The sequence below is a fragment of the Prionailurus viverrinus genome, chromosome F1 (genome assembly GCF_022837055.1).
Source record: "Prionailurus viverrinus isolate Anna chromosome F1, UM_Priviv_1.0, whole genome shotgun sequence".
Lineage (NCBI taxonomy): Eukaryota > Metazoa > Chordata > Mammalia > Carnivora > Felidae > Prionailurus > Prionailurus viverrinus.
Window position 1 is genome coordinate 3,785,900 of NC_062577.1, and position 27,176 is coordinate 3,813,075.

Consider the following 27,176-nt stretch of genomic DNA (forward strand, 5'->3'; position numbering starts at 1 on the left):
GGTTCTGCTACTTTACTAGTGTGTGGCCTTGGGCAAATCACATAATTTCTCTGGTCTTCATCTTTGTCATCTTTTTTTTTTTTAAGTTTATTTATTTGTGTATTTATTTTGAGAGAGAGAGAGAGAGAAAGAGAGAGAGAGAGAGAGAGGGCACAAGCAGGGGAGGGGCAGAGAGAGGGGGAGAGAGAATCCCAAGCAGGCTCAGCACTGTCAGCACATGGCCTGACGCAGGGCTTGATCTCACCAACCATGAGATCATGACCTGAGCCAAAACCAAGTCTGATACTTAACCGACTGAGCCACCCAGGTGCTCCCATCTTTGTCATCTTTAGACACGAAGGTTAATAATACCCACTTCTCAGGATTATGGTAAGGATTAAATGAGATGCTGTATGTGAACATGCTTTGTAAATTGTGAAAGGGTGTGCAAATAAAAGTCTCAATGTAACAGGAGATATGCGGTAATTTTGCTCGGTTGAGTTAAATGACAGCCATCCTTCCCTTTCCAGCTACATTACATTGGAATGGCAAGGAAGCTACTTGATTGGATTTTCTTTAAAGATCATTAGAGGTTTTAGGTAGAAACTATTTGCAGTGCTGTCTTGCACTTGAAGACAGCTTCTATGGGTTGGTTGGGGGAAGAAATCCCAATTTCATTTAATGCCAAGGACTTTGATCTGTAACAGCTAGTCCTCGTAACTAAATATGAGCTGGACCCCCAAACCATGGCCATGGCCACCTCTGGCCAAGGAAGGAAGCATCACTACAGCTGCAAGGCCAGCCCCATTTCATTGGCCTCACAGGAGTGGGGCACAGACCAGATTCTTCAAACCTTCAAGCCTTTGGGAAGTCAAAGCTTCCACGGGTGGTTGGTCCATGTGACTATTGTTACCCCTTATTTTAGTCAGAAGTTGTTTTCACTTTTTAATAGAAGGAATAAAACCCTCACGTATCTTTCTGACTATCCTGAGGGGATCCCTTGGTTACCATCCATTGGTGGAAAGTTTTTGATTAATTTGGTTCTTCCATTAGATGATTACTGTTTTATAAGGTGGAAGATGCATTGGGACTTGTTCTTAAGGGAAGGCAGGCAAGGAGTGATGAGTTTCCGTAGCTTATGTTAAATGATGTGAGGAGACCCCAACAGAGCCAGCCTTCCTTCTCTCCCTCCTCTCCTTCCTTTCTCCCTTCCTTCTTCCCTTCTCCCTCCCTCCTCCTCTCCTCTTCTCCTCCCTTCTCTCCTCCCTCCTCTTCTTCCTCCTTCCCTTCTTCCTTTCTCTTTGAGCTTCTCCTGAGGTCAACAGTTAACTACCATCTATCCAAAGATACTGACATAAAAGAACACCCTGCATGTAATTAGTTTCACTGAATTATTCTCAAACACTTTACCTCAGACTCTCTCCTTGACTCTCTTTCCTAGACACACTATCCAACCAACAGCCTCCCTCACTTAATTCTGTTTTTGAAATTTCCTACCTCGTGTGCCTATGATTTAAAGTAACACAATTTGGAAGCATAGGAGTTATCACAATTAATATTTAAGCATATTTTTAGGAAATCTAAGTTCTAATGGCTATTTAGAAAGTTTTTATTGAGGGTCTATTGTGTTCTCAACATTGTACCAGGTACTGAGGGAAAAAAGAAGGAAATAAGGAAGGAAACCAACCTTTCTTTGAGCGTTACTATGTGCCAGGCCCTTTCACATATGTTATCTCATTTAATCTTCACACCGCTCTGAGGTAAGTATTATGTTCTCTATTTTAAAGAGACTGAGGGAGGTTATGTGACTTGGTGAGCTCGCTTACCTGGCAAATGGCCGGGCCAAGATTTCAGCCCGTGCTTCACAGAATGACTCTGAAGCCTGTGCCTGTGTTCATTTCATAATCCACAGACCTGGGTTAGCCCTTGGCTTTGGAGAGTTTATCATCTAGTAGCAAAAATCTGCCACAAATCCTTGGAATTGGTATTTTGAGATGTTTCATTCAGTTCTGAAGTAAGTTTTACAATTAACACATTGAGTAAGAGTTTAGGAAAGGGAGGGTCGTTAAGGACTGGATCATCAAGACGAGCTTCTTGGAAATTGTGCTCGTTTGGAGAAAGAGTAAGATTTCAAAAGATGAAGTACATTCCAGGTAACGGGAATAGCATTAATTTGAAATGTTATTTCTGAGAAACTTCGGCTGAATCTCTTATTGTTGATTTAAATGAGTATGAAATCCTCAGATATGAATGAAAGCTCCAGATGGTATGTTATTTTTTTATCCCTGTATAGAGTGAAAAATATCAAAGGAGGAAGAAGGATAAATGATGGGAATAAATATGGCACTTGAAATCTGTAGCAGAGTGCCGTGCTCATACCAGACACTTGTTTTCTCAGGGTCACAGTTAGGCACTCGCCCCCCTTCGCTGACCTGGTGTTGTACGTGCGGTTCTTGCAGTAACATCGCTGTTCCTCGTCTCTCCTTGAAGAGTATAAAATAATTTTACTGATGCAAAGTAGTACTCCATTTTAAAATCCCATCTTGAAGGCAGTGTTTTTTCTTCAGCTAAAAAGGTTTCAAATGATAGCTTTTCACTTGGAAAAGGTACATTATCTCTTTATCTGTTTATTAAAAACAAGACCCTGACTTCTTAGCTAAAGGAGAGGTAAGGTGGTGTGGAAAGGAGTGGGCGAGGGGCACTGGGTGGGAGGCTCTCCCCCTGCAGCCTGGGCATGAGAGGCAGCTGTGTGGGTTCAGCCACACACTTGTGTACTCTTTTGCACTAAGTTAATTATTAACAGGTCAATCCAGCTCAGTCTTCCAGGTAAAAATTTGCTGAATGTGTAATGCTGCCCAACATGAGCCAGCCTGTGTGCACTGTTGTTTTTTTATCTTGTCACCGATCCCAGCATTGTCCTCCATGATGCCCTTCCATCTCTGAAGGGTCAGAATCATTCTTTCCACACACTCTTCTGACTATACTCATTTATGAGCTCGTTACATTTATAGATCATTTTTGGTTAAATTAAATGTGGATACCTACCTGATTTATTTGTTTAATACTTATTTTTTAACTTAATTTTTTGTTTTCTAGAACATAGATGTTTATGTGCAATTCATTTTTTTAATTGTCGACTAAAAGGGGTTATATGCCCATCGTATTTGCCTGTCATAGGATATTAAGAGGGACTTGAGGAAGCAAGGAAAGAGAATTGACATTTTTTAAGAGCCTACTATGTACGACGTGCTTTATTTATGTGATCACATTATGTCACGACAGGAATGACATGAAATAAAAGTACCTAAAAATCCAAGCAAACTAGACACTGAAACCAAGATCTAGAGAGATTAAGAAACTTTCCCAGAGCCTCTAAGCAGATAGAAGGCAGAGGTCCGTCTGATATCTGGTTGGAGTGTGTTGAATCATACACAGGGCTCAGACGACAGCTCTCTTCAAGTAATGTTTAGTCAGCACCCACAGAAACTTCACCGTATGCCAGCTATTATACGCAGTGGGTTAATAGCAGATTCTCATTGTTCTTGAGAGATGTATTTTATGTCACAACAGTTCTTACTTCTGTAGCAGGGGGACAAGCATGCAGGTGATAGCTAGGTGGCCGGTTATTTGATAGATTCCTATCAACACGACTGGTAATATCGACTGGTCCCGCCACCACCCAGGGATTCCAGAGTTTTGTCACATGTGGTGTCAGGGAGGTTACAATGAAGGATCCATACGATTCTTTCTTGTGATATTCAGTGGTTTGCCAGTCAGCAACGTGGTAATTTCTCGAGACATTCAGTCTGCTGAGAAGTAGTAGTAGTAGTAGTAGTAGTAGTAGTAGTAGTAGTAGTAATAATAATAACAACAGCAACAACAACCACTTGTTGAGGACCTTTATGGGTATGTTAATCCCACTAACAGTTTTCCAGGATATATACTATTGCTTCGTGATAGCCAGGGAATGAGGCTCATGGAGTTTGCCAGTGATCATGTGAACTTTTAAACCCCCAACTTGCAGGTTTCAAGGGCAGTGATTTTTTGTGCACCATTGCTTAACTGAAACCTCTCCTGCTGCCCCAGGGTCTTGAGGTGAGAGGTTTTCTCGTGTGGGTAGTTCAGAAAGTGTGGGCTTTCCATGCCTCTAGACTAGTTTATATGTCGGTATCAGGGATCCGAGCTGGTGATTCTCAACTAGCGTGAGATTTGTTTCAGAGCTCTGGGCTGCTTCTCTTTGTGGAAACTGAAGCTTAATGCAGAGGATTCACTGGTATGTGACCATTTCAGCTTTGCTTTTCTAATTATGTCCGAGAGGTCATAGGAGAGACTGATTTTGAGAGGCATAATCATCTGGATATTTCATATGACTCACGATCGTTGCATTTTTAACAGATTGGACTTAAGGACACGTGTTTTGTTGATCTCTCTGCCATTATAGTCTAAATCACTCCCTGTCTTTTCCCCCCATATCTTTATACTAATTTAAAAGCATTTATTTATTTATTTGAGTGAAGTTAACTGAGGCCCAAGGCCAGGGTGCAGGGAAGGACCTTTAAGCCTTGGAATTTAGGAACACTATGCAGGCATTCTTTTGGATTGGAAATAATACATAATCAAGCAGATGCTAATGAAAAATGAAATGCAGGGAGAGAGAAAAGAGACTAGGGTGGCTGTGTGAAAGTTTCATGGAGGAGAGTACATTGCCCCTTTATTACAATAATGTTGCTGCCCTATAATAAGGTCTTTCATTGCTGGTTCAGCTTTTTTCATTCATTTGTTTTGTGCTCTGCTTCCTGTTACTAATTGTCAGCACAATCGTCTTCCAACTATGAAGTCTCAGTGTCCTTTTGGACCAATTTGTCATTGTCTTTCTCCCTCACCCCCCAACCCATGCTCTCAGAATCTATTACTATGGTTGCATTTTTAGACATTTTTTATGTTTTAAAATGGCACTGCTTTTGAAACACGCCAGAATAGTTTATGATAATTGAATCATCCAACCAGCAACAGTTACTGCTTCCAAAAGCACACTGGTGAAGTTTAAAGTTTCTGTCTCTATAGGATATTCTTATAAAGTGATTAAAAATAAACATGCAATACTCTCTTTATAGCAGTATTTCATACACATTGTTCCTTTGAGCTTCACAATGGCCCTGAGGAAAGAGGACATTTCATTAAACTATATTCTTGACATAATTCACCAAATATTTGGAATTTCTGTGCCTATAGGAAGTCACATTTTTATTGTTTTCCTATCATTGGCTCTTGATTCTTAGACTATTATAAGAAATCTTCAGGGTTGGCTTACATTGACAAGCCTAAACAAATTCCAATATCAGAATCCAGGCACATGTTACATGTTACATGTTATTTCCTGTACGGTTTTTAACTTTTTGGCCAATACATATTCCAAATGTGCTCTCCGCCTTGAACCAGTAATTTAATATTGACAGAAAGACATTTTTCAAATTTAATTTCTGTAAAGAACTTCTGAAACAGTATTATTCCTTGACAGTTCATCTGTCACCTAGAACTTTCCCTATCTTATGATCATGTGATAAAAGTTTATTGGTGTTTCTAAGTTTTGTATTCTCACAATAGATAGCAATTATTTTTGGTGCATAAATACTAGACAAGAAGTTTGGTCAGTTTACTTTGGGGGAAAACAATTTCAGTACTCTCTGTAGGTCACCTATTTCTGTCGATTAATTGCAGAAAACTGGTAAGTGTAATATACAAAGTTTGTTATAAAGAAAGAAAACTTCACTTCCTCCCTTGTAAGTAGCTAACATTCCTAAAACAGTTCATGACATACCAAGAAGAGCCAAGAATTCAGAGCTAGAAAACATGGATTAGAGATTCAGCTTTACAACCTTAATGACTTGATGATTTTGAATTGGTGACTAAAAAACCAGACAGCTTCCATTTTCTTATTTGTGAAATGGAAATAATGAAAACCCTCTAAAACTTTACTGGGAAGATTAAAGGGAAATAATGCACATAAAATCTTAATGTTACAGGAAAGCAGCTGATAATAGGCCAAAATAATGGCTTAGTACTTAATTATTTAAAAAGAATAAATTTTGGAGAAAGATGGGGTGGAAAGCAAAGTTTCCCTACTCAATTGGGAAAAGATAGACGATGAGATTTTTTATTCTGCTGGAGACAAATGAACTGATTATTCCAATGTACACTCTTCATTTATCTTGCAATGCACCACTTATACCCAATTTTGAAACATACTGTTTTTGTGCTATAGTAAAGACCCAGAGGCCTCTTTATGGTTATGACTGAAACCTTTTAAAGTCAGGATAGCTTATTTGGAGTCAGAATTCTGAATGGAAACCGAGACATCTCTGTCTTTCCTTAAAGTTATAAGAAGTTAGTGTTTTCCAGATCGGTCAGATTATAATAATGACTCTTTGGTTATCTTTACATATGGTTTAAATGAAATTAATAGGTTTGTTGGTTTATAATCTTCCAAAATTCATTTTTTTTTTTTTTTGATAGTTCTCTGCTTTACTCTGAATGGATAGGCCTACCTTTTGATTGTTCTCCAAGGAAAAAATCCCTTTATTCTATAAATCTACTGCTTTCTACTAGGGAAAGGATACTAGCTTTTAATTGTTAGAGCCATGGCTGTGCAATCAAGAATTTGATTAGGCTTTAAATAGTTTTTTCAAATTGATGTCATCACTGAGATTTATTTATATGTATACATAGAGTAAACTGGACAAATGGATTTTGAAGAAATAAGTAAGATTGGTGGGGATCATAAAGGAAATTGTGCTTCTCAAGACATGTGAACTTTAAAATATTGAGATTATCTTATAAGAAAAAGAGAACTAGTTGTGATAAACTCTGTTGCATCAGAAATATTTTCTATTTTAAAAAAATGCTTATTTATTTATTTTGAGAGAGAGAGAGAGAGAGCAGGGGAGGAGCAGAGATAGAGGGAGAGAGACCCCTGTCAGCACAGAGCCCGACGTGGGGCTCGAACTCACAAACTGTGAGATCAAGACCTGAGCTGAAACCAAGAGTTGGATGCTTAACTAACTGAGCCACCCAGGCACCCTGTATTCAGAAATGTTTTTGAAGCTCTTTTTGTTTGTTTGAATTCAGGCTGTGACGAATGAAACAGAACTATTAGAAGTACCAGGTACCCTGAAGCTTACAGTATAGTTAAGGAGATACACTTGAAGCAGTCTGTAACTAACAGTATGTGATCAGTCCCAGCATGTGCAATGTAAATGTTAAGTGCAGAAGATCTTCCAGAGTAGAGAGTAAGAGCTGGAATCAGAGCTTTTCAGCGACTGGAATCTTGGTAGAAGGGAAGGAAAGTGTTTCACATGGCAGAAGCAGTGTGAATTAAATCCTGAAATTAAGAATAATCTGGGAGCTTTTTAAAAAACAAAGCAGAAAGAGACCCATGAATACAGAGAACAAACTTATGGTTGCTGGAGGGGAGGGGGGTGGGGAATGAACAGAGTGGATGAGGGGGAGTGGGAGGTGCAGGCTTCCAGTGGTAGAATGAATAAGTCACAGGAATAAAAGGTACAGCGTAGGGAATATAATCAATGGTATTGAAACGGCATTGTCAGGTGACAGACGGCAGCTATACTTGTGGTGAGCACAGCATAACATACACTTGTTGAATCACTGTGTTGTACACCTGAAAAAAAGAACCGGAGAATGTTTAAGGGACAATGAAGATACACATATATATCAGGAGAAAGTACTCCTTGTCGTTTTCAATCAGCTTTTAAATTTTTCACACTCCACAAGCGATACCATACAGTGTTTGTCTTTCTCTGGTTTATCTCACTTCGCATAATACCCTCAAATGTGATCCATTGTTATCCATGAAATTGCAGGGTATTTTTTTTAATACCACATTTTCATCATCCATTTGTCCATCATAGGGAAATTAGATTGTTTCCATACGTTGGCTGCTGTAAATAATGCTGCAATGAACAGGAGGGAGATTTCCAGATCCTATGGTAGTTCAGTTTTTACTCTTAGGAACCATCATAGAGTTTTTCATAATGGTTGCCACCAATTTCTCTTCCTACTAACAGTGTTGTATAAAGGTTCACTTTTCGTGCAAGCCCAGCAACATTTGTTATTTGTCTTTTTGATTCTAGTGTTTCAGACAGGTAGAAGGTGATGTCTCATTGTGGTCTTGGTTTGCATTCCCTGAACGATGAGTGATGTTGAACATCTTTTCATGTGTATTTTGGCTTTGTTTATTCAGCCCTTCTGCTTGGTTTGTAATCAGATTACTTGTTTTTGTTGTTGTTGTTTGTTTATTTGTTTTTTGGTGTTGAGTTGTGTAAGTTCTTTACATAGTTTGGATATTAACCCTTTATTGGATATGTCATATGCAAATATCTTCTCCCATTCAGAAGGTTGCCTTTTTGTTGTGTTGGTTTTCTTTGCTGTGCAGAAGCTTTTAATTTTGTTGTAGTCCCAGTAGTTTAATTTTGCTTTTGTCTCCCTGGCCTCAGAAGACATATCTGAGAATGTAGAAGAAAATGGTTTCTATGGTTGATGTCAGAGAAATTCCTTTTTGTTTTCTTCTAGGAGTTTAATGGCTTCAGGTCCCACATTTAGGTCTTTAATCCATTTTGAGTTTGTGTGTATGGTGGAGTTTTGTTCTTCTGCATATTGCTGTCCAGTTTTCCCAACAATGTTGTTGAAGAGACTGCCTTTTCCCCATTGTATATTGTAGCATCCTTTGTTATAGATAAAATGATGAAATAAGTGTGGGTTTGTTTCTGGGCTGTCTGTCCTATTCCACTGATCCATGTGTCTGTTTTTGTGCCAGTACCATACTGTTTTGATTACTATAGCTTTGTATTATATCTTGAAATCTGGAGTTTTGATACCTCCAGTTTTTCTTTTTCAAGATTGCTTTGGATATTTGGATCCTTTGATTTTCATACAAATTTTAGGATTATTCTTTTCTAGTTCTGTGAAAATGGCTGTTGATATTTTGATAGGGATTGCATTGAATCTATAGATTGCTTTGGGTAGTATGGACACTTTAATGACATTTGTTTCTTTTTTCTTTAATTTTTAAAAATGTTTATTTATTTTTGAGACAGAGAGAGACAGAGTGTGAGCAGGAGAAAGGCAGAGAGAGAGAGAGGGAGACACAGAATCTGAAACTGGCTCCAGGCTCTGAGGTGTCAGCACAAAGCCCGACGCGGGGCTCAAACCCACGAACTGTGAGATCATGACCTGAGCTGAAGTCGGACGCTTAACTGACTGAACCACCCAGACACCCCAACATTCGTTCTTTCAATCCATGAGCATGGAATATTTTTTCGTTTATTTGTGCTGTGTTCAATTTCTTTCACCAATGTTTTATAGTTTTCAGAGTACAGGTCTCTAGCCTCCTTGGTTAGTTAAGTTTATTCCTAGATATTTTATTCTTTTTGATGCAATTATAAGTGTGATTTTTTTTCTTAATTTCTCTTTCTGCTGCTTCATTGTTAGTATGTAGAAATGCAACAGATTTCTGTGTATTAATTTTGTATCCTGTGACTTTACTGAATTCAGTTCTGAATTCTAGTAGTTTTTTTGGGGTGGGGTATTCATTTTGTTTTTATTTATTTTTTTAATGTTTACTTATCTGAGAGAGAGAGAGACAGAGTGTGAGCAGGCAAGGAGCAGAGACAGAGGGAGACACAGAATCCGAAGCAGGCTCCAGGCGCTGAGCTGTCAGCACAGAGCCCGACGCAGGGCTCGAACTCGCGAGCTCTGAGGTCATGACCTGAGTGGAAGTCTGACGCTTAACCAACTGAGCTACCCAGGTGCCCCTTATTGTTTTTATAGTAAAGGATAAAATTTGAAAAGGATTTGGGCTTGCTTATGAGTGACCAATGGGGTTGAGCTTTGTCCTGCAGAGACTTGTATATTTTTGAGAAGGAGAATCATCTATAGAATAAGAGTTTGAGGAAGACTGCTCAGGCATGTGGTCAGTCATACGTGGGACACCTTGGACAGGGAGAAGGGTGGGGGAAGGGAGACCATCTGGGAGGCCAGTTCAGGGATCCCGATTTTGGTAATGAGTGTCTGGTTGAGCAGTGCAAACAGACGTTTCCGAAAGAATTGTTAAGATGAATGTTGCTTAGCTATGGGTCAGAAGAGTCAAAGATGAGTGTGTTTATTGCGTGATTAGGAAAATGATACAGAAATAAGTTGAATAGAAACACTGTGTCGATGTGGTAATTTTCAGTGCGGACGATAAAAGAAAATACGAAACGCTTTTAGGTATGTTGAGAATGGGATGATAATAGGGCCTCAGAAAAGCGATGCCAGCTTTGCCATATGGAAGGTTCAGGTTTGAGAGTCTTCGGACATCAGGTGACATTTGAGGCAAAGCCGCCAGAGAGCTCCCCCAGGATTATATCTGCAGCCCTCCCCAGGTCACTGAAGATCCCCCTGACCTCATTTCCTACCATTTCCTGAACTCCAGCCACCCTGGACTCCTTGCTGTTTCTGACACATCTGTGGGCCCCTTCCCGCTGTGGGTCTGTGCACTTCCTGTGCCTTCGACCGGAGGCCTCCTCCCACAGACGGCTGCACCGGAGCCTCCGTTCCGTGAGAGGATTTTCCTACCCTTTCGTTCTCAAGTAGTACTGCCTGCCTGCCTGCCATTTTAACTCGTTGCCCTGCCTCATTTCTCTTCATAATACTTACAAGCAGTACTAGGTTAATAAATTCATGGTTTTACTTGGTTATAGCTTGACCACGCCTCCACTCAGTGGAGCAGAAGCTTTATGCCAAAATAGGGACTTTGTTTTGTTGGCCGCTCCACCCCCAGGGCCTAGCTTGGTGCCTGGCACACCGTGGGCACACGATAAATACTCATTTAGTGAATGAACTTACTAAGGACAAAATGATCACAAAAGCACAGTTGAACACAAAGGACGGAGCCTAAGGGAGCAGCTCCGTTCGGAGGAAGAGACCCTGAGAAAGAAGACCCCGGAGCCATCAGAGGGATGGAAGCAAAACCGGGAAAGTCAGTGTCCTGGGGGTGCGGGGGGAGGGGACTTGCAGGATGGGGGCCAAGAACATCAGATACAGCAGAAAAATGGGACAGGAACAGGGAAGAGATACGAGGGACTTTAGGAGAGACGGTAACCGCAGCGTTACTGATGGTTAGGGAAAGGCGACCGACGAAGGCCAGTTCCGTAGCTCGTGGTTTTGAGTAATGGGCTGGGAGGGCAGGGCGATCAGCAGGCAGTGCGCACGCGTCTTGGTCTGGGTGCGTATTTATGGCTTACGCCCCTTGGTGCGCATGGCGATGTGGTGGTGAGCGTGTCGGACTAGAAATACCGTCCCGTTGGCACGAATAGAAGCACGAGGCATTTACGTTGTGAATTAAGAGTTGGTACGAAATAAACCGATTATTCCAGCAGTGATTCCTATAAACTTAAATGCCCAATGAAATATTCTGAAGTTTAAATTGTATTAGGTGAGTCTAATTAACCAGAAGAGCCTTTATTTTAGATAGTCTCATGTATATTTTATATTTTAAAAATAATTTCCTTTTCCATAGTCAGCCATTTAAGCCTTTGGGGGTTTTTGTTTTGTTTTTTGTTTTGGATACAATACTTTGAGGAAAGAATCTAATACTGTTTTGGAGGGGGTTTCCGTTTTCGACTTTTGATGATGGGAAATTTCAGATGTACAGATAAAATAGAATAGCTTAATAAATTCTCCTCTACCTGTTACCTAGACTTAACAGTTACTGTTTTATCAGACTTACATTATCATTTTGTTAAAATATTTCATGTAAACTCAGGTATTATGACATTTATCCCTGAATTCTATGTAAACAATAAGGAATTTTCCCACATAGTTACGGTATCACCGTCTACCTTTATTAGGTGGATTTTATTAATTTAGAAATTTTATTAACTTAGAGCTCTTTAATAATATCTAAGAAGAAATTCATATTCGGGTTTTTTCCAGTTGTCACCTAAAATAGCTTTAACAGCTGGCTTGTTTAACAGAATACATTAAGGCTCTGCTGGTCTAGAAGAGTTCTGGGTTCTATATGACCCCCACTTTGGTTCTGCATTCACTGAGCAGAGAGACGAGGCTGTGCGACCTGTGGAGAGTCCCTTCTTCTGGAATATTCTCTGGTAATTGCTTCTCAAAGTGTCATTAACTTGTCACATGACAAAATTTGTCATCTGTTCTCTCATTACATGTATTCACATGAGACCTGCTGTGTTTAGGCACCGTACTAGGTAATGAAATAGTATGGGCCTTGCTCTTAGAGAACTTGGAATCCAATATACATTCTCGTTAGATTCTTTTACAACTTTATTATTAGATCCTAGTTTCATCATATCTCAAATAGAAATTAGTTTTTCTTATTTAGTTGATCCAAAACTGGTACTTATGATTATTTTTCAGATTTGAACACTGTACCAAAGAACAGGCTATGTTAAAATGGTTAGATGTTATCCTGTTTACATCTAAATAATCCACTTCTGTTTGTTTTGTGGCATATTATCATAATAAGCTGCCCACTGTGATAACTGAGTATGATGGGGTTCTGTGCCATTGTTAAATAGGATGATGTAGGGGTGCCTGGGTGGCTCAGTCGGTTAAGCTCTGACTCTTGATTGAGGCTACCATCATGATCTCATGGTTCGTGAGATCAAGTCCCATATCAGGCTCTGTACTGACAGCGCAGGACCTGCTTGGGATTCTCTCTCCTTTCTCTGCCCCTCCCTTGTTCACACTTGCGTGGTCTCTCTCAAAATAAATAAATAAGCTTTAAGAAATTAGGATGGTATAGACCTTCATTTACTGAAATGAAAAATTTGCAACATATTAAATGAGCAGAGCACCTACATAATATGTCTTACATGTTGTGGTCTCATTTTTATTTTTTAAAAATGCTTAGAAAAGTTCTGAAGGAATGTACATTAAAACCTTAACAGTGGTTATACTTGTGTGGTAGGATGCTGGTTAATTTTCTTTTCGTTTTACCTATATCTGTTTATGAATTGTTCTACAGTAAGCATAGATAATTTATACAATGAAAATAAATAAATCAGTGAGTTAAAAACCAGCTTGACTACACAACATTGTATATGTACGTAACACCATAGAATTGTATATTTAAAATTAGGGGTGCCTGGGTGGTTCAATTAGTTGAGCGTCCAACTTCAGCTCAGGTCACGATCTCATGGGTCACAAGTTCGAGCCCCACGTGGGGCTCGGTACTGACAACTCGGGGCCTGGAACCTGGTTCAGATTCTCTCTCCCTCTCTCTCTTCCCCTGCTTGTGCTCTGTGTCTCTCTCTCAAAAATAAATAAACATAAAAAATTAAAAAAAGAATATACATAATAGTATTATATTTGAGGACTCAAAAATACACCCTCTTCATGGTCATTATAGCTGACAGCATTATTTCATTGTGCCGTTTCATTATAAATAGAATCTATTATTATGCCTTTGTTTTTCATGTTGCCTATTAGTAGAACTTATTTAAAAAAATAGTATTTAAAGGGTTCTAGAGGTTCAAATAAAACCTAATCTTTTAATAAATTCTGAACAGATGATATAAAAAAGATTCTTTTTGGTATGTATTTTTTTGATTTGGCGTGTTACAATCCCTCTAATTGGCTTCCAGGTTTACAAAGTGATTACAGCTTCAAATATACTTGGGTGTCTGTGGTTCAGAACATGTAAACATAAGTAGAACACTTGAAATTTAGCTTACAGTTTAACTTGCTCAGGTGAATTTAACTAGGATACCTAATTTAAGTACCAGTGTAACAAATGCTTTGCTGAAATGTATGATGGGTTATGATATAATAAAAGTTAGCTGCCTGGCATTTTATATGAGAACACTTGTTTTTTTCTAGTGTGTTAAATAGCTCCAGAAATCATAGCTAATCATTTGGTTAATAGCTTTTTAGAATCACTATTCAAAGCTTCTGCTTTTGATTTTAGAATTTTCATGTGGCCTACCTTGATTTGGGAACTTTTCCGTAATTAAAAGGAAAATATTCTTCTGAAGAAGTATTAGCTAATCTACTTATCAACCACCATTCCCTTTAAGAATAAGAGTCTCCTTTAAGAATGAGAGTTTTCAGACATGAACCATATTCTGAAAACTCCTGTATTTCTCTTCATTTTACAGGGAGCTGTAGGATGTGTTCATGATTCCATATTTTGGTTAACATAAAAGAACCGAAGGCTCACTTGTTTGTTTAAACATGGTAATTGACAGTGTCAACGGTTTTGTATTCAGATTCAGCTCTTTGACTACATCTTTGTGAAGCAGTAAACCCGATACGGAGATAGAGTGCCCTCTTCCCTTGTACTGACCCGAGTACCACTGAATATCTTGAGCCAGCTTTTGGTAACTGCTTCTCTCTTTTACTGGCTCAATCTCTTTTACTGTATCATTTTGAAATAGGATTCATTTGTAGAGTATTTCATATTGAAACATATAAAATATAGGTTTGTTTCTGTAAAAACAGAAAGTAGTAAAAACTACGTGTTCATAATAACATTTTTGTTCAGCTAGGCTTCAGAAGGTCCTGATTGAAACCTTTAAGCCATTAGTGAAGTACTACTTTACAATTACATGTGTTGTAATTGGATGTTGAATGATTAATAACAGAGTTTGGTGTGTGCTATAGGTTGTAGAGAGTTTCTTACTCATTATTGTTACTATACTATGCCCAGAGTCTTACATAGTGGCTGGCCCAGAATTGGTATAGGTCGTTGAGGCCATGAATATTTAGCATGTTTAGTCCAAATAGCCAAGTTGTGCATAACTATTTAGGTCATTATGTTATTATTTTAGTATTTTTCCAAAACCATCCTGTATGTAAATACAAATAGTTTATTCGTTTCTAAGAAGTTCCTTTCCAGTGGTCTGCTAGAGAATGGTAATTAATCACTTGTTTATCACTTTTGTAAGTTATGTTAATTGATAATCACTTAGAATCCCATATGTAATATTTTAAGTAGGTTGTTAAATTATAGCATTGAGAAGTTTTTAAAAGTACATCCCTTAAACTTCACTTAGGTATAGTGTTGAAAATATGCTTCCTTTAAAGTCTTTCTTTAATTCCTGAACCTGGGGGCTTGGAGGTGTGCTTTGCAGGGGATCACAGCACTGCTGGTGTGAGAGAGGCTAGATTTGAGTCTGACACTCTGATTTAAATTTTTTTTTAAGTTTTTATTTATTTTTGAGAGAGAGAGAGAGACAGACAGACACAGCAGAAGCAGACTCCAGGCTCTGAGCTGTCAGCACAGAGCCTGACGCAGGGTTCAAACCCATAAACTGTGAGATCATGACCTGAGCTGAAGTCAGACGCTTAACCACCTGAGCCACCCAGACACCTCTGACACTCTGATTTTAAAGTCTGCTGTCTTAGTCATCTTAACATCACCACAGGAGTGACCTTAAGTAAACTAAAGTGTAGGTGAACTTGGATTGGGCATTCTTACTTCCCTTATCTGTTCTTCCTATTTCTGCTTCATATAGTCCATAGAGTTCACCCTTGAGTATTTCTGTCAGGCCTGCCCATCTTGTGTCTGTCCTCTATTCATTACTTTAAAAGTCACTCAGTCAGTTGTTCAGTCATGAGGTATGTCCTGTATCCCCTTATGTGCTGTTGCGTCCTAGGTGTTATGGGGAAGGTTTGCACATAATTCCTAACTTCTAAGTAATTTCTCTACTAGGGCGTCACTTGAACTGTATAAAAACTGACTGGAAACTTAATAGGAGTTTTGTGAAGTAGGAAATGGGAAGAACAGTGGTCTTCACAGAGAATCAGGTTGGGTCTGTGCTTTATAGGTATAAATGTATAGTATATAGTATTTATAGTATTTGTAGTACAGTATTTCAGAACTTTCAGATTTAAACAAAATATAAATTGACATTCTGTATTTGGTGCTTTTAACATTCATATTTCAAAAAGTATGTGACATCGCTGTACAATATTTAACTGTGGAACAGATTTTACGATCTGTCGATTCTACCACCTTTTCGTTATTTTGCACACCACCAGGTTCTCGCTTTTCTCCTTACCCATTTTGAATTCACCAGTTGATTACCTAAATCAGGGTGCCATGACTCCTCTCTTTTGCTTCTTGCTTTGCCAAACCTACTTGGTTAAATTACAGCTTTGCTGAAATCCAGTCCTCTGTATGCCCCAGCCACACCCATGTAGCTGAATAAATACATCTGGGGGAAACACGCAACCATGTGAATTCTTGATTGTGAAATTCCAACGGGCCCCTGATGCTGCCCCACTGTCGTGTTACAGTTCCCTAGTCTGTTCGCTCTTCTATTCTCCTAGAGGGCTCTTATGTACCTTCTCTCTTCTCAGAGCCCCAGCGCATCCTCTTCCAACCTGAATCTCTTTTTATACATTTTTTAAATGTTTATTTATTTATTTATTTTAATTTTTTTTTTTTTGATGTTTTATTTATTTTTGAGACAGAGAGAGACAGAGCATGAACAGGGGAGGGGCAGAGAGAGAGGGAGACACAGGATCTGAAACAGGCTCCAGGCTCTGAGCTGTCAGCACAGAGCCCGATGAGGGGCTCGAACTCACGGACCGTGAGATCGTGACCTGAGCCGATGTCAGATGCTTAACTGACTGAGCCACCCAGGCGCCCCAAATGTTTATTTATTTTTGAGCAAGAGAGAGAGAGAGCTTGAGCGGGGGAGGAGCAGAGATAGAGGGAGACACAGAATCCAAAGCAGGCTCCAGGCTCCGAGCTGTCAGCACAGAACCCAACGTGGGGCCGGAACCCATGAGCTGTGAGATCATGACCTGAGCTGAAGTCGGATGCTTAACTGACTGAGCCACCCAGGCGACTCTCTTCCAACCTGATTCTTAAAAAAAAAAAAAAAAAAAAAAAATTTTTTTAAGGTTTATTCATTTCTCAGAGACAGAGAGACAGAGCGTGAGCAGGGGAGGGGCAGAGAGAGAGAGGGAGACACAGAATCTGAAACAGGCTCCTGGCTCTGAGCTGTCAGCACAGAGCCTGATGCAGGGCTTGAACTCATGGACTGCGGAATCATGACCTGAGCCGAAGTTGGATGCTTAACCGACTGAGCCACCCAGGCACCCCTCAACCTGATTCTTAAAGATGGCTTTATATGCCAATTCACTGGGGAAAAAAAAATAGAAGTAATATGAAAATCCTTTCTACTAGCTCCTACTTGCATGTATACCCTTGATTGCTTTGGGGCTTAGTGTCTTGTTCTCTCACTAAATGGTCTATACTCCTGACTAGAGCCAGCCCTCTGCTTGTCTAGCAAATCGTCTCTTCTTATCTGTATAAGGAAGTTGCTCCAGAAATTTACTCCTCTTATATCATCAAAACTACCTTCTTGTTAGATACTACTATCAGAATTCATCCAACTTGGACAATATTTGGTAAGTGTCTGCTTTGGGGAAAAATAGTGTTTAGGCACAGATGGGCACAGTTTAGGTGCTAAGAATCTTATCAGTGCAGCTTACATTCTTGTTGGGGAGATAGACAATAAGCAAAAAAAGATACTAAGCCATTTCATATGTTTGAGGGTGATAACGTATGTGAAATAAAAAAGTAGAGCAGGTAAGAGGGGTTGGGGAGGCCTGGGTCAAGGGTGCAGATCACAGAATTTCAGCAGCATGGTCGCGTGTAGGTGAGATCTGATCTGAGACTTGGTTGGCCGTGGGCTGTATGAGGGGACAGCATGCCAGGCAGAGAGCACATCTAGACACAAGGCTAGGAGAGAGGGTGTAGCGCCTATCTGAGGAAGTGCACCAAAGCCAGGGTGGCCTGGAAGGGAATACTGACTAGGTTGGGAGGTCAGAAACTTAAGCTGGGTGGGTGGGAGGTCCAGATCATGTAGGGCCCTTGTTGATCATTTCAAGGCCTTTGTCTTCTATTCTTAGTGAATCAGAAGCATTGCAGAATGTATTCTTGCAGGCGATCATGTTAAGATCTCTGGCCGCTCATGTTGAGAGCAGACTACAGTGAGGGACAGAGAGAGCTACTCTTGAGTTCTGGGCGTGTTCACGTGAGAGATAATGATGGGTTGTTCCCAGACAGTGGGAGAGGAGAGAAATGATCCTAGATACATTTGGAAAGCAGAGCCAACAGGCTTTCCAGGATGAGATACGAGAAGAGAGGAGGAGTTATGGGTGGTGCCAGGGCTTTTGACCTGAGCACTTAAGGGGATGGAGGTGCCGTCATCTGCGATGGAGAGAGCTAGAGCGGAGGGTGGCGGAGGGGGGAGGGGCAAAGGTAGGAGCAATCAGCTCACTTTTGGATGAGTTCAGATGTCTTTTTTTTTTTTTTAAGTTTTTATTTAAATTCCGGTTAGTGAAATACCAGTTTCAGGTGTACAAAGCAGTGATTCACCCTGTGCTCATCGTGACAGTTGCCAAGTTCTGATGTCTTTTAGAATACAGTTTCTAGCCTTCAGTAATGGATCTAGCCCTTCCACATTTCTGAGTAGGAAGAGCTGGTTTTATGGCACCTGGGAGGTGTAGGCATTTGGCAGTGAGAGTCTGACGTAGGACTGCATTGCTGGAAAAGTCATGTCCTGGCAAATACTACCAGTATCAAAGAGGAGCACCCCATGATTTGAGTCTGGATGGTGGAAAAGTTAGGAAAGCCAGGAGGAGGAACAGAATCAGGGGAAAAGATAGTAGGTGTTAGGTGTCATACCAGTAATTCAGCCAGGTAGATCGACCCACTGTATAGTTAATCATGGGTATCACGAAATACAGATCCAAGATGGAAAGAAGTGTGGAGTTTTAGATCGGTAAACCAAGAGATGATGGCTGAAACTGTGAAATCTTATTAGACACGAGAAGAAAACTAAGTGGAGACCCTTCAGTGAATGATCTTTGTAGGTCAAAGAGTCAACAAGGAACTGGTCCAATGTGCTCAATGACTTGAGTCCTATAAAGACAGAGACGGAGGTCGATAGTTGCTACTGATGGAGGGACCGCAGAACAGATAAACACTGAGAAAACACAGTTGACTTTGTCAGCCGCAGGGAAATTGTTTCTTTCAAAAGAGCAGTGTCAGTAAAACAACCCTACCCTACTCTGTCTTGTTGGCCACTACTGTGTATCCTTAAAGTCCTGCTCAGTATATACACCTGATAATGATAACTGACATGTATTGACAACTTATTATGTGTTACATGCTAGTCTCAGCATCCTACTGATTTATTATTAATCCTCACACCAGTTTTGTGATGTAGTTACTTGTTTCCCCTTTGATACTTGCAGACCAGAAAGGTTAATTAACTTGTCCCAGGTTACATAGTTAATGGTAGGAAAAGAAATTGAATCCAAGAATACTGGTGTTAGAATCCACACTTTCAGCCACTACAAAATGCTCCTCCTCTTCTTTGAAGTCTTCTGAGATATTCCCTGACTTAATTTATCACTTTTGATGAACTGGCTCTGTGGGCTGTGCTTACTAAGATTTTTAAGTGGTGTATACTGTAGAAAAGCTTATAATCTAGGGGGATAAGGATACCTTTTTAAATGATAAATAATAATACAAGATAGTCTGTACTGAGTGAAAAATGAGGGATATGATAATAAGTAATGAGAATATGGAGAGGTGAATGTTTGGTTTAGGACCAGGTTGATATAAAAGGCTTCCTGCAAAGAGTGGGATTGGATCTGGACCTTTCAACTGTAAGTGATTGCAATATGGGGAGGGGTGAAATCAGTGACCAGCGCCCCAGATAATAAGAACTGCTGGAACAAAAGGTACAGATACAGGACAGAGCAAGATGTGTTTGGGGAAAGTAAGTAGTCCAGTTTGGCTGATTAATAGAGCATGTGGCCAGAATGGATGATGGAATGGAAATACTGAGGTCAGATTGTGAACAACCCTGAATGGGGGGCCCTGGAAAGCTGAGAGGTTGCATAGAGTAGAACTCTGTAGTTCTCAAATCTTTACTTCCTGGTTTAAATGTAAGTATATTCAAAGAGACATTTTATGTCATTTCTAGAATGCCAGTTAATGAAAACAGAACGACCAAAGCCAAACACATTTATTATCAGATGTCTCCAGTGGACCACTGTTATAGAGAGAACATTTCATGTAGATACTCCAGAGGAAAGGTAAGAAATGTTTTTCCTATTTTGTGAAAAAGCAACAGTTGGTAAAAAGATATATGTGTATCTGACTTCACCATTTGTAAATATATGTGAACATATTTGTAAAATCCAATAGTCCCTTAATAATTCTGTTTCTGGTATAAATAATGAATAACAGAGGCTTGCAACACCCTAAATCAAAGCCTCTAGAACTGCTGTGAGATACGCTTCTTAGCAAAGCACAGGACATTCACCAATTAAAATATAAATTAAGACATTTTTATAACTAAACTACCCTTAAATAATGGTAGAATTGTGTTCATATTTGGAATTCTGAGGCTAGTAACAGCAAAAGGTTTCAAGCAGTGTGACGTTTTGCTGGTGGCGGCCTGGACTATGACATTGAGAAGGATTATGAGATTGGGGCTAAGCTCCGCGAGAAAAAGCTACCAGCATAGATTGGCATGGACCGTCCTCATGCTAAAGAGGAGAGTGACGACTTCATCAGGGCCATATTTTCATCCTCCTGATCTACGCATTTCTACAACCACTGCACCCCACCCCCACCCCCAAATCTGTCTTCATAATCTCTTATCTTGTGCTCTGGTTCTGACTTAGGTCCAACAACCACAACCACAGAATCATTTCCCTGCACGGATATTATCATAGTTGATCCAAATCAGCAACTTTGTGAAGTTAAATGTTGTTAGCCCTATTTTCCAAATGAGTAAATTAGGTCTTAAGAGACTTGTCTAAGATTTAAAACAAAAACCAAAAAACACCTCCCCCAAGACCTAGTAAACAGTAAAGTATTATTTTAATAATACCCTTTTGATCAATGAACAGTGAATGATAATATGTGATTACTTTAGAAAAGAAAGAAAAATGAAAGCAGACTAGAAATCACTTGTAATTTTATGATCCCAGTTAAGGATAGATAATTCTTTCCTACACTTCCAGTCTTACTCTGTGCAGATGTATTTAGGTCTTGAGTATACATACAATTTGGGATGTCTTTTGTCCCCTGTCTACCCTGTCTTCCTTGGGCATTTCTAGATGCTAAGTCCTCAGTTTGCTTATGCTTCCGCTCATAACCATGGCTGGGCTAATACCTATTTATCTGCCAGATCTGAGCTTAAAATAATCACATTTTCTACAAAACCTCTGAGTCTTGTAGATGAGCCAGGCCCCCCTTCTATATACTATGTATCTCCCTACAGCTTTTATGTCTGGTGTATCACCACTGTAATCTCTGTTTGCTTTTCTCACTGGACTATGAGATTCTTGACTAGCAAGGATTGTATCTTCCTTGCTCAATATTCTATCTTTATAACACAGTCCAGGATCCAACGTAGTATTTGTTGACTGGCTGAATGAATGGAACTTTTCCCATGTCACTGTACATTCTTTGAAAATATGATTCTTAGTGGATTTATAACATCCCATTGAAGCATGATTAATTTTGCCATTTATGTTTTTGCAAAACTGGATTTATGCCATATCTTAAGACTTCAAAATAGTTCCTGCAATTATATCACACTACTTTTCTGAACAATCAGTTTTTATTTGCATTTATGACTAGAAGGCAGTTTTAGTAAAAATGAAAAACAGCATATTTAGATTTACCATTGGAGTGTGTTTTTCTATATTCATCTAGAATCTGGTGTCTGGAGATTTTATACGACTTTAATGTTAATGAAGACTTAGAAAGATGTAGTGAGAACTAGGAAAGCTATATATTTTCTGTGTTCTGTCTGCCAGTCTAAAATCCATCCTTGCTGTAAATGAAATATGTATCTCTAATCTATGTAAAAAAAAAAAAAAGTCTATTTGTTTTATTGAATGATGGAAGTTTGGAATCTATTTTTTTTCCAAAGGATGAGACCACTGTCTCAGCTCTGTTCTTTTGTCCATTTCTTTTCATTGAATAATCCATTCTGTCCTCACTCATTATGGATGGCACATGTACATAAATATTTGTATATTTAGGTTTTTTTCTCTCCCCCCCCCCGCCCCCGGCCTTTGATTTCTGTCATTCCAGCACTAAGACCACATGGTTTTAATTAGAGAAGCCCTATAAAATTTTTAACTTCTAATGGAAAGAAAAGGCCATAAGTAGAAGTAAGAAAATTAAGAAAAACAATTTCATGGAAAAGGAAACATATAGTAAAGCAAGACTTCCATGATTATTCCATTATTTTTTTTTTCCCAAAATGTTCTTAGTTTTTGTAAGCATAGCATCTGCAGATAAATAGTAATTTTGTCTCTTCCTTTCTGATAGGACAATTATTTTTTTGTTTTTATTCTATTTATTTTATTAAAAATTTTTTTTAATGTTTATTCATTTCTGAGAGACCGAAAGAGACTGAGCATGAGTGGGGGAGGGGTAGAGAGAGAGGGAGACACAGAATTTGAAGCAGGCTCCAAGCTCCGAGCTGTCAGCACAGAGCCTAATGCGAGGCTTGAACTCATGAACTGTGAGGTCATGACCTGAGCCGAAGTCGGACGCTTAACTAACTGAGCCACCCAGGTGCCCCTGTTATTTTGTTTTTCAACAGTATTTAATAGTCTTCATGATAGCAGATACATTTATTTTTTTCTCTGGTTTTAATGAATGCATTTCAAATTACTTACTGTTAAATACGATTTTTCGTATATAGTTTATTTTGTCATACTGGAACATCCACTTTACAGACCCAGGCTATTTTCCTTTCTTAGAGCTAATCACTTTCTTTATCACCATGATGGCCCTATTGCACTCATGCCCACATGTTTATGTACGCACGTGTTTCAGCTGTGGTGAGCTATACTTATAGTTTCCCAACTACTGATTCCATAGTGGACTCTCACATTGCCTATGGCTCTTCCTGGCTCTTTTGCCCCTGTGTCAGAAATACCTTCCCTTGCTTGTTTCTTTCTGTACCAGCTCATCTTGTACATCTCTGCTTACAAATGACTCCTCTCCTCTGTCCCCACTCAAAACTTAACATTGTTTGCCTTAGAATACCACTGTTCTTAGTGCATACTTGTTATCATTTTACCTATAATGCTTTGTTATACTTCTTCACAATGCCAAGGTTTCCCCATGACCCTAGGTTAATATTACACCATGGCTTTAGTCACATACATGTATTAGATGTTTTAATTAAATGTTTATTTTTAAGTAAATAGTCAGCTTGTGAAAATTAGTTTTCATATAAGTAGTATATTCTTTTAAATTAAATTAAAAAGATAAGTGTACTTGCTTCATTGGGGTCTGCATTCTGTTTCCCAAATTAAGTACATTTCCTGGCATTACTTAGTAATAAGAAGATTGCGTGCTTTCTTTCATTAGTGTGATATTTGGACCCAATACTGTTTTGCAGAGCATACGTATATATTTTAGTTATGGTGAATAAGGTAATTTAGGTCAATAGTCCACCTAAGAACTCCTAGAAAAGGTGGACAAAATGGTTTAAAACAAACAAAAAAAAAGGCATACAAGAGCCAATTTGGCTGTGAAGAATTATGGGATCAAAACTTTATGGAAGAGTGAAACCTAGAGAGATGAGCCCACTGTTTTACTAGGGGTCCCTGCCAATTCTAGAACTGTCTGATTTGTTAACATGTGGAGTAGCTGTCAGATCTAGGAGTCACATTCTGGAATCCAGGGCCTACCAAAGAGGGGTCATGGTACATCAATACCTTTTAGGTTGGCACTAAGAAGAAAGGATAAACTGGATTTAAACTTATCTTTTAAAGACTGAAATCTAGCTTTAAATTATTTCAGGTCTTAAATTTGGTTAACATGATCCACTTTTGCTAGTCTCCTAGGAGCCTGTTAAAAGCAAATATAACTAATATTAAACTATTTACGATTTTAATGTACGTTGTTCGATATGCATTAAAAAAATAAACAAGGATTCAAAGATTCAGAAACCACAGAGACAAAACAGACAACTGAATCAGATTCATAAGCACTCTAGATAATGGAGTTATCAGACAGAAATTAAAAGAACTCTGTATTAGTATTTTCAAGGAAATAAAAGTTAAGGCTGGGAAATTCAGAGAGCTAGAAGTTATAAAAAAGAATAAAATGGGAATTCTAAAATTGAAAAATAAGATATTTAAAAGTCTTTGTGCTGGTAGATGGTTTCAGCAGTGGATTAGGCCTAACGTTAGGGAAAATTAGGAATTCATACCTAGGTTATAACAGAATATCCAGAATGAAACATGAAGTGATAAGGATAGAGAATAAAAATAAGTCAGAGTGGAATGTAAGGCGAAAGGAATGCAGTGAGAAGGTATTAACGTTTACGTAATTAGAGTCTCGAAAAAGAGTAAGAATGGGGCACAAAGTATTTGAAGAGATAGTTGCTGAAAATTTTCTAAAATGGCTAAAGATACCAAACCACATATTGAAGAAGTTCTATAAAGCCCATGCAGGAACAAATACAGAGAAAACCCACTTAGTCCCATTAGACTTTTAAAAACAAAGACAATGAGAAAATCCTCAAAGCAGATAGAGAAAAAGGATAATTTGCCTTCAAAGGAGCATCAGTTAGACTAAAAGGTGATAGAAGTAGAAATACTTGACCTGGAATATATGGGATAGAATGATAATTGGAGATAATGGAATGATATTCTCAAAGTGCTAAATGAAAATAAGTGGTAATGAGCAAAAATATGTTCCAAGAATGAAAGTAAGATGGAAATGTTTCAATTAAATATTTTAGTAAGTTCAGTCAAGAATTGATAGAATTTCTCACCAGCAGACTTGCAGAAAAGGAAATACTAATAGGGTATTCTTCACACACAATAAAAATAATCCTGGATGGGAGAAGAGATACAGAAAGGAATGAAAAACAAAATGGTAAATAAATTGATAAAACCAAATGAATATTGATCTTGTGAATAATAATATTTTGTGGTTTAATTGTATAAAGAATAAAAAATCTGAAGTAAAAACATACAAATTGAGGTTGAGGGGAAAATGGGGTTAATGTCTTATGATGTCACTGCATTTTCTAAGAAGACTTAGTAGTGTGGACATGTTATATTAGATTTTGCTAAGTTGAGGATGAATGTTATAATTTCAAGAATAATTGCCAAAAGGAAAGCAAGCATCTGATGACTACAATGCTAATATGAGGGAGAAATAGCATCATAAAAAATTAATCCAGAGTATATTATGTAGGTTGACCGTGTAAAGTTAATGCTATATATAAAAATAATATTTAAAAAATGGCTGAAAAGCCAACGGGAAAATTGAAATAGAATTGTGAAAAAATTTAATGAAACAAAAACAGACAGGGGAAAAAGAAAGGAGAAGTGTAAAAAAAAGTAAAATGGTAGACTGCGTGTAATTATATAAATAATTGCATTAAATATCAATGGGTTAAACACAGTAGTTAAAGGCAGAGAGTTTCAGAATTAAAAATATGAGGACCACTTATGTACTATCTATAAGAAGTAAACTTTAAGTATAAAGAAGAGCTACGTTGAAAATAAGGGCACCTGGGTGATTCAGTCGGTTGAGTATCTGATTCTTGATTTCAGCTCTGGTCATGATCTCACAGTTCATAGGTTCAAGCCCCATGTCAGACTTTGCGCTAACGGTGTGCAGCCTGCTTGGGATTCTCTCTCTTTTCCTCTCTCTCTGCCAATGCATGTGTGCTCTCCCTCTCTCTCAAAATAAATAAACATTAAAAAAAAATCTTTTAAGTTTATTTATTTTGAGAGAGACAGAGCCAGAATGCAAGTGGCTTAGGGGCAGAGTGAGAGGGAGACACAGAATCCAAAGCAGGCTCCAGGCTCCGAGCTGTCAGCGCAGAGCCCGACATGGGGCTCGAACTCACGAGCTGTGAGAACATGACCTGAGCCGAAGTCAGACACCCAACTGACTGAGCCACCCAGGTGCCCCGTCAAAATAAACTTTAAAAAAAAGATGTAGCTAAGTTGAAAATGGATTATACCTCTTAAAAATCATTGGGTCAAAAACAAAATTCATAGGAGCCATTAGAAACTTGTGGGGATTTTTTGTTTTGTTTTATTTATTTTTTATTTTTTATGTTTATTTATTTTTGAGAGAGAGAGAGAAAGAGAGAGTGCAAGCAGGGGAGGAGCCAAGAGAAAGGGAGACACAGAATCTGAGGCGGGCTCCAGGCTCTGAGCTGTCGCACAGAACCTGAATTCAAAATTTTGAATTCAAAATTCATGAATGGTGAGATCAAGACCTGAGCCAAAGTCAGACACTAAACCGATTGAGCCACCCAGGAGCCCCAGAAAATTGTTTTTAGATGAATAACTGTGAAAGCAAAGCATATACAAATTTGTGGGATGTAGCTAAGTGAGTGCTTAGAGGGAAATTTATAACCATTAAATGCCTATATTTGGAAAGAACAAAGTTAAGCCAATAACCTAAGCTTCCTTTCTAGGAAACTAGAAAAATAAACCCAAAATAAACATCAAGGAGGAAACAGTAGAGGTCAGAAATCAATGAAATAGAAAACAAAAATAAAAATCAATAAACCAAAGAATTAGAAACATCTTGGAAAATTGCTTAAAAAAAAAAAAGAGAAGGAAGACACAAATTACCAATATCAATCCAAGAAAACATTAGAAAACCTGAATAGCCAATATCCATGAACAGAATTGAGGTAATAACTTAAAATCCTTACCTCAAAGAAAACTCCCAAGTCCAGATGGTCCCCTGGTGAGTTCTTTCAAACATTTAAAGAAATATTTATTACCAGTCCTACACAATCTATTTCAGAAAATAGTGGAGAAGGGACCATTTTCCAACTTATTTTGTGAGGTCACCCTTATTTCAAAAAGCAGGCAAAGGCATCATAAGAAGGTAGAACTATAGTCTAATATACCTGTGAACATCAACGCAAAATTTCTTAACAAATTTTTGATAAGTCAAATTCAAAAAATATAGAGAAAGAATAATACATCGTGGCCAAATAGAGTTTATCCAAGAGCTCAGTTGCATTTTCTGAAGGCATTCAACTAAATTCACTATATTAGTAGGATAAAGTAGAAAAACTACATGATATAGAAAAAGTATTTGCCAAAATTCAATATCCTTT

At 38.5% G+C, this 27,176-nt stretch overlaps 1 protein-coding gene across 9 annotated transcripts in view; it reads left to right on the plus strand.

Annotated features, from left to right (window-relative positions):
* AKT3 (AKT serine/threonine kinase 3) overlaps positions 1–27,176 on the plus strand; it is a 310,747-nt gene that overhangs the window by 142,373 nt on the left and 141,198 nt on the right. For 6 of the 9 annotated variants that reach the window (XM_047840477.1, XM_047840482.1, XM_047840479.1 and 3 more), the window contains one exon: positions 20,016–20,127. In XM_047840477.1, coding sequence (XP_047696433.1) covers positions 20,016–20,127 — 112 coding nt within the window. Of the gene's footprint in view, positions 1–1,716; positions 1,740–11,364; positions 11,468–12,008; positions 12,141–20,015; positions 20,128–27,176 lie in introns of those variants that run through there. The other 3 variants (XM_047840480.1, XM_047840483.1, XM_047840481.1) reach the window with 3 other exon arrangements.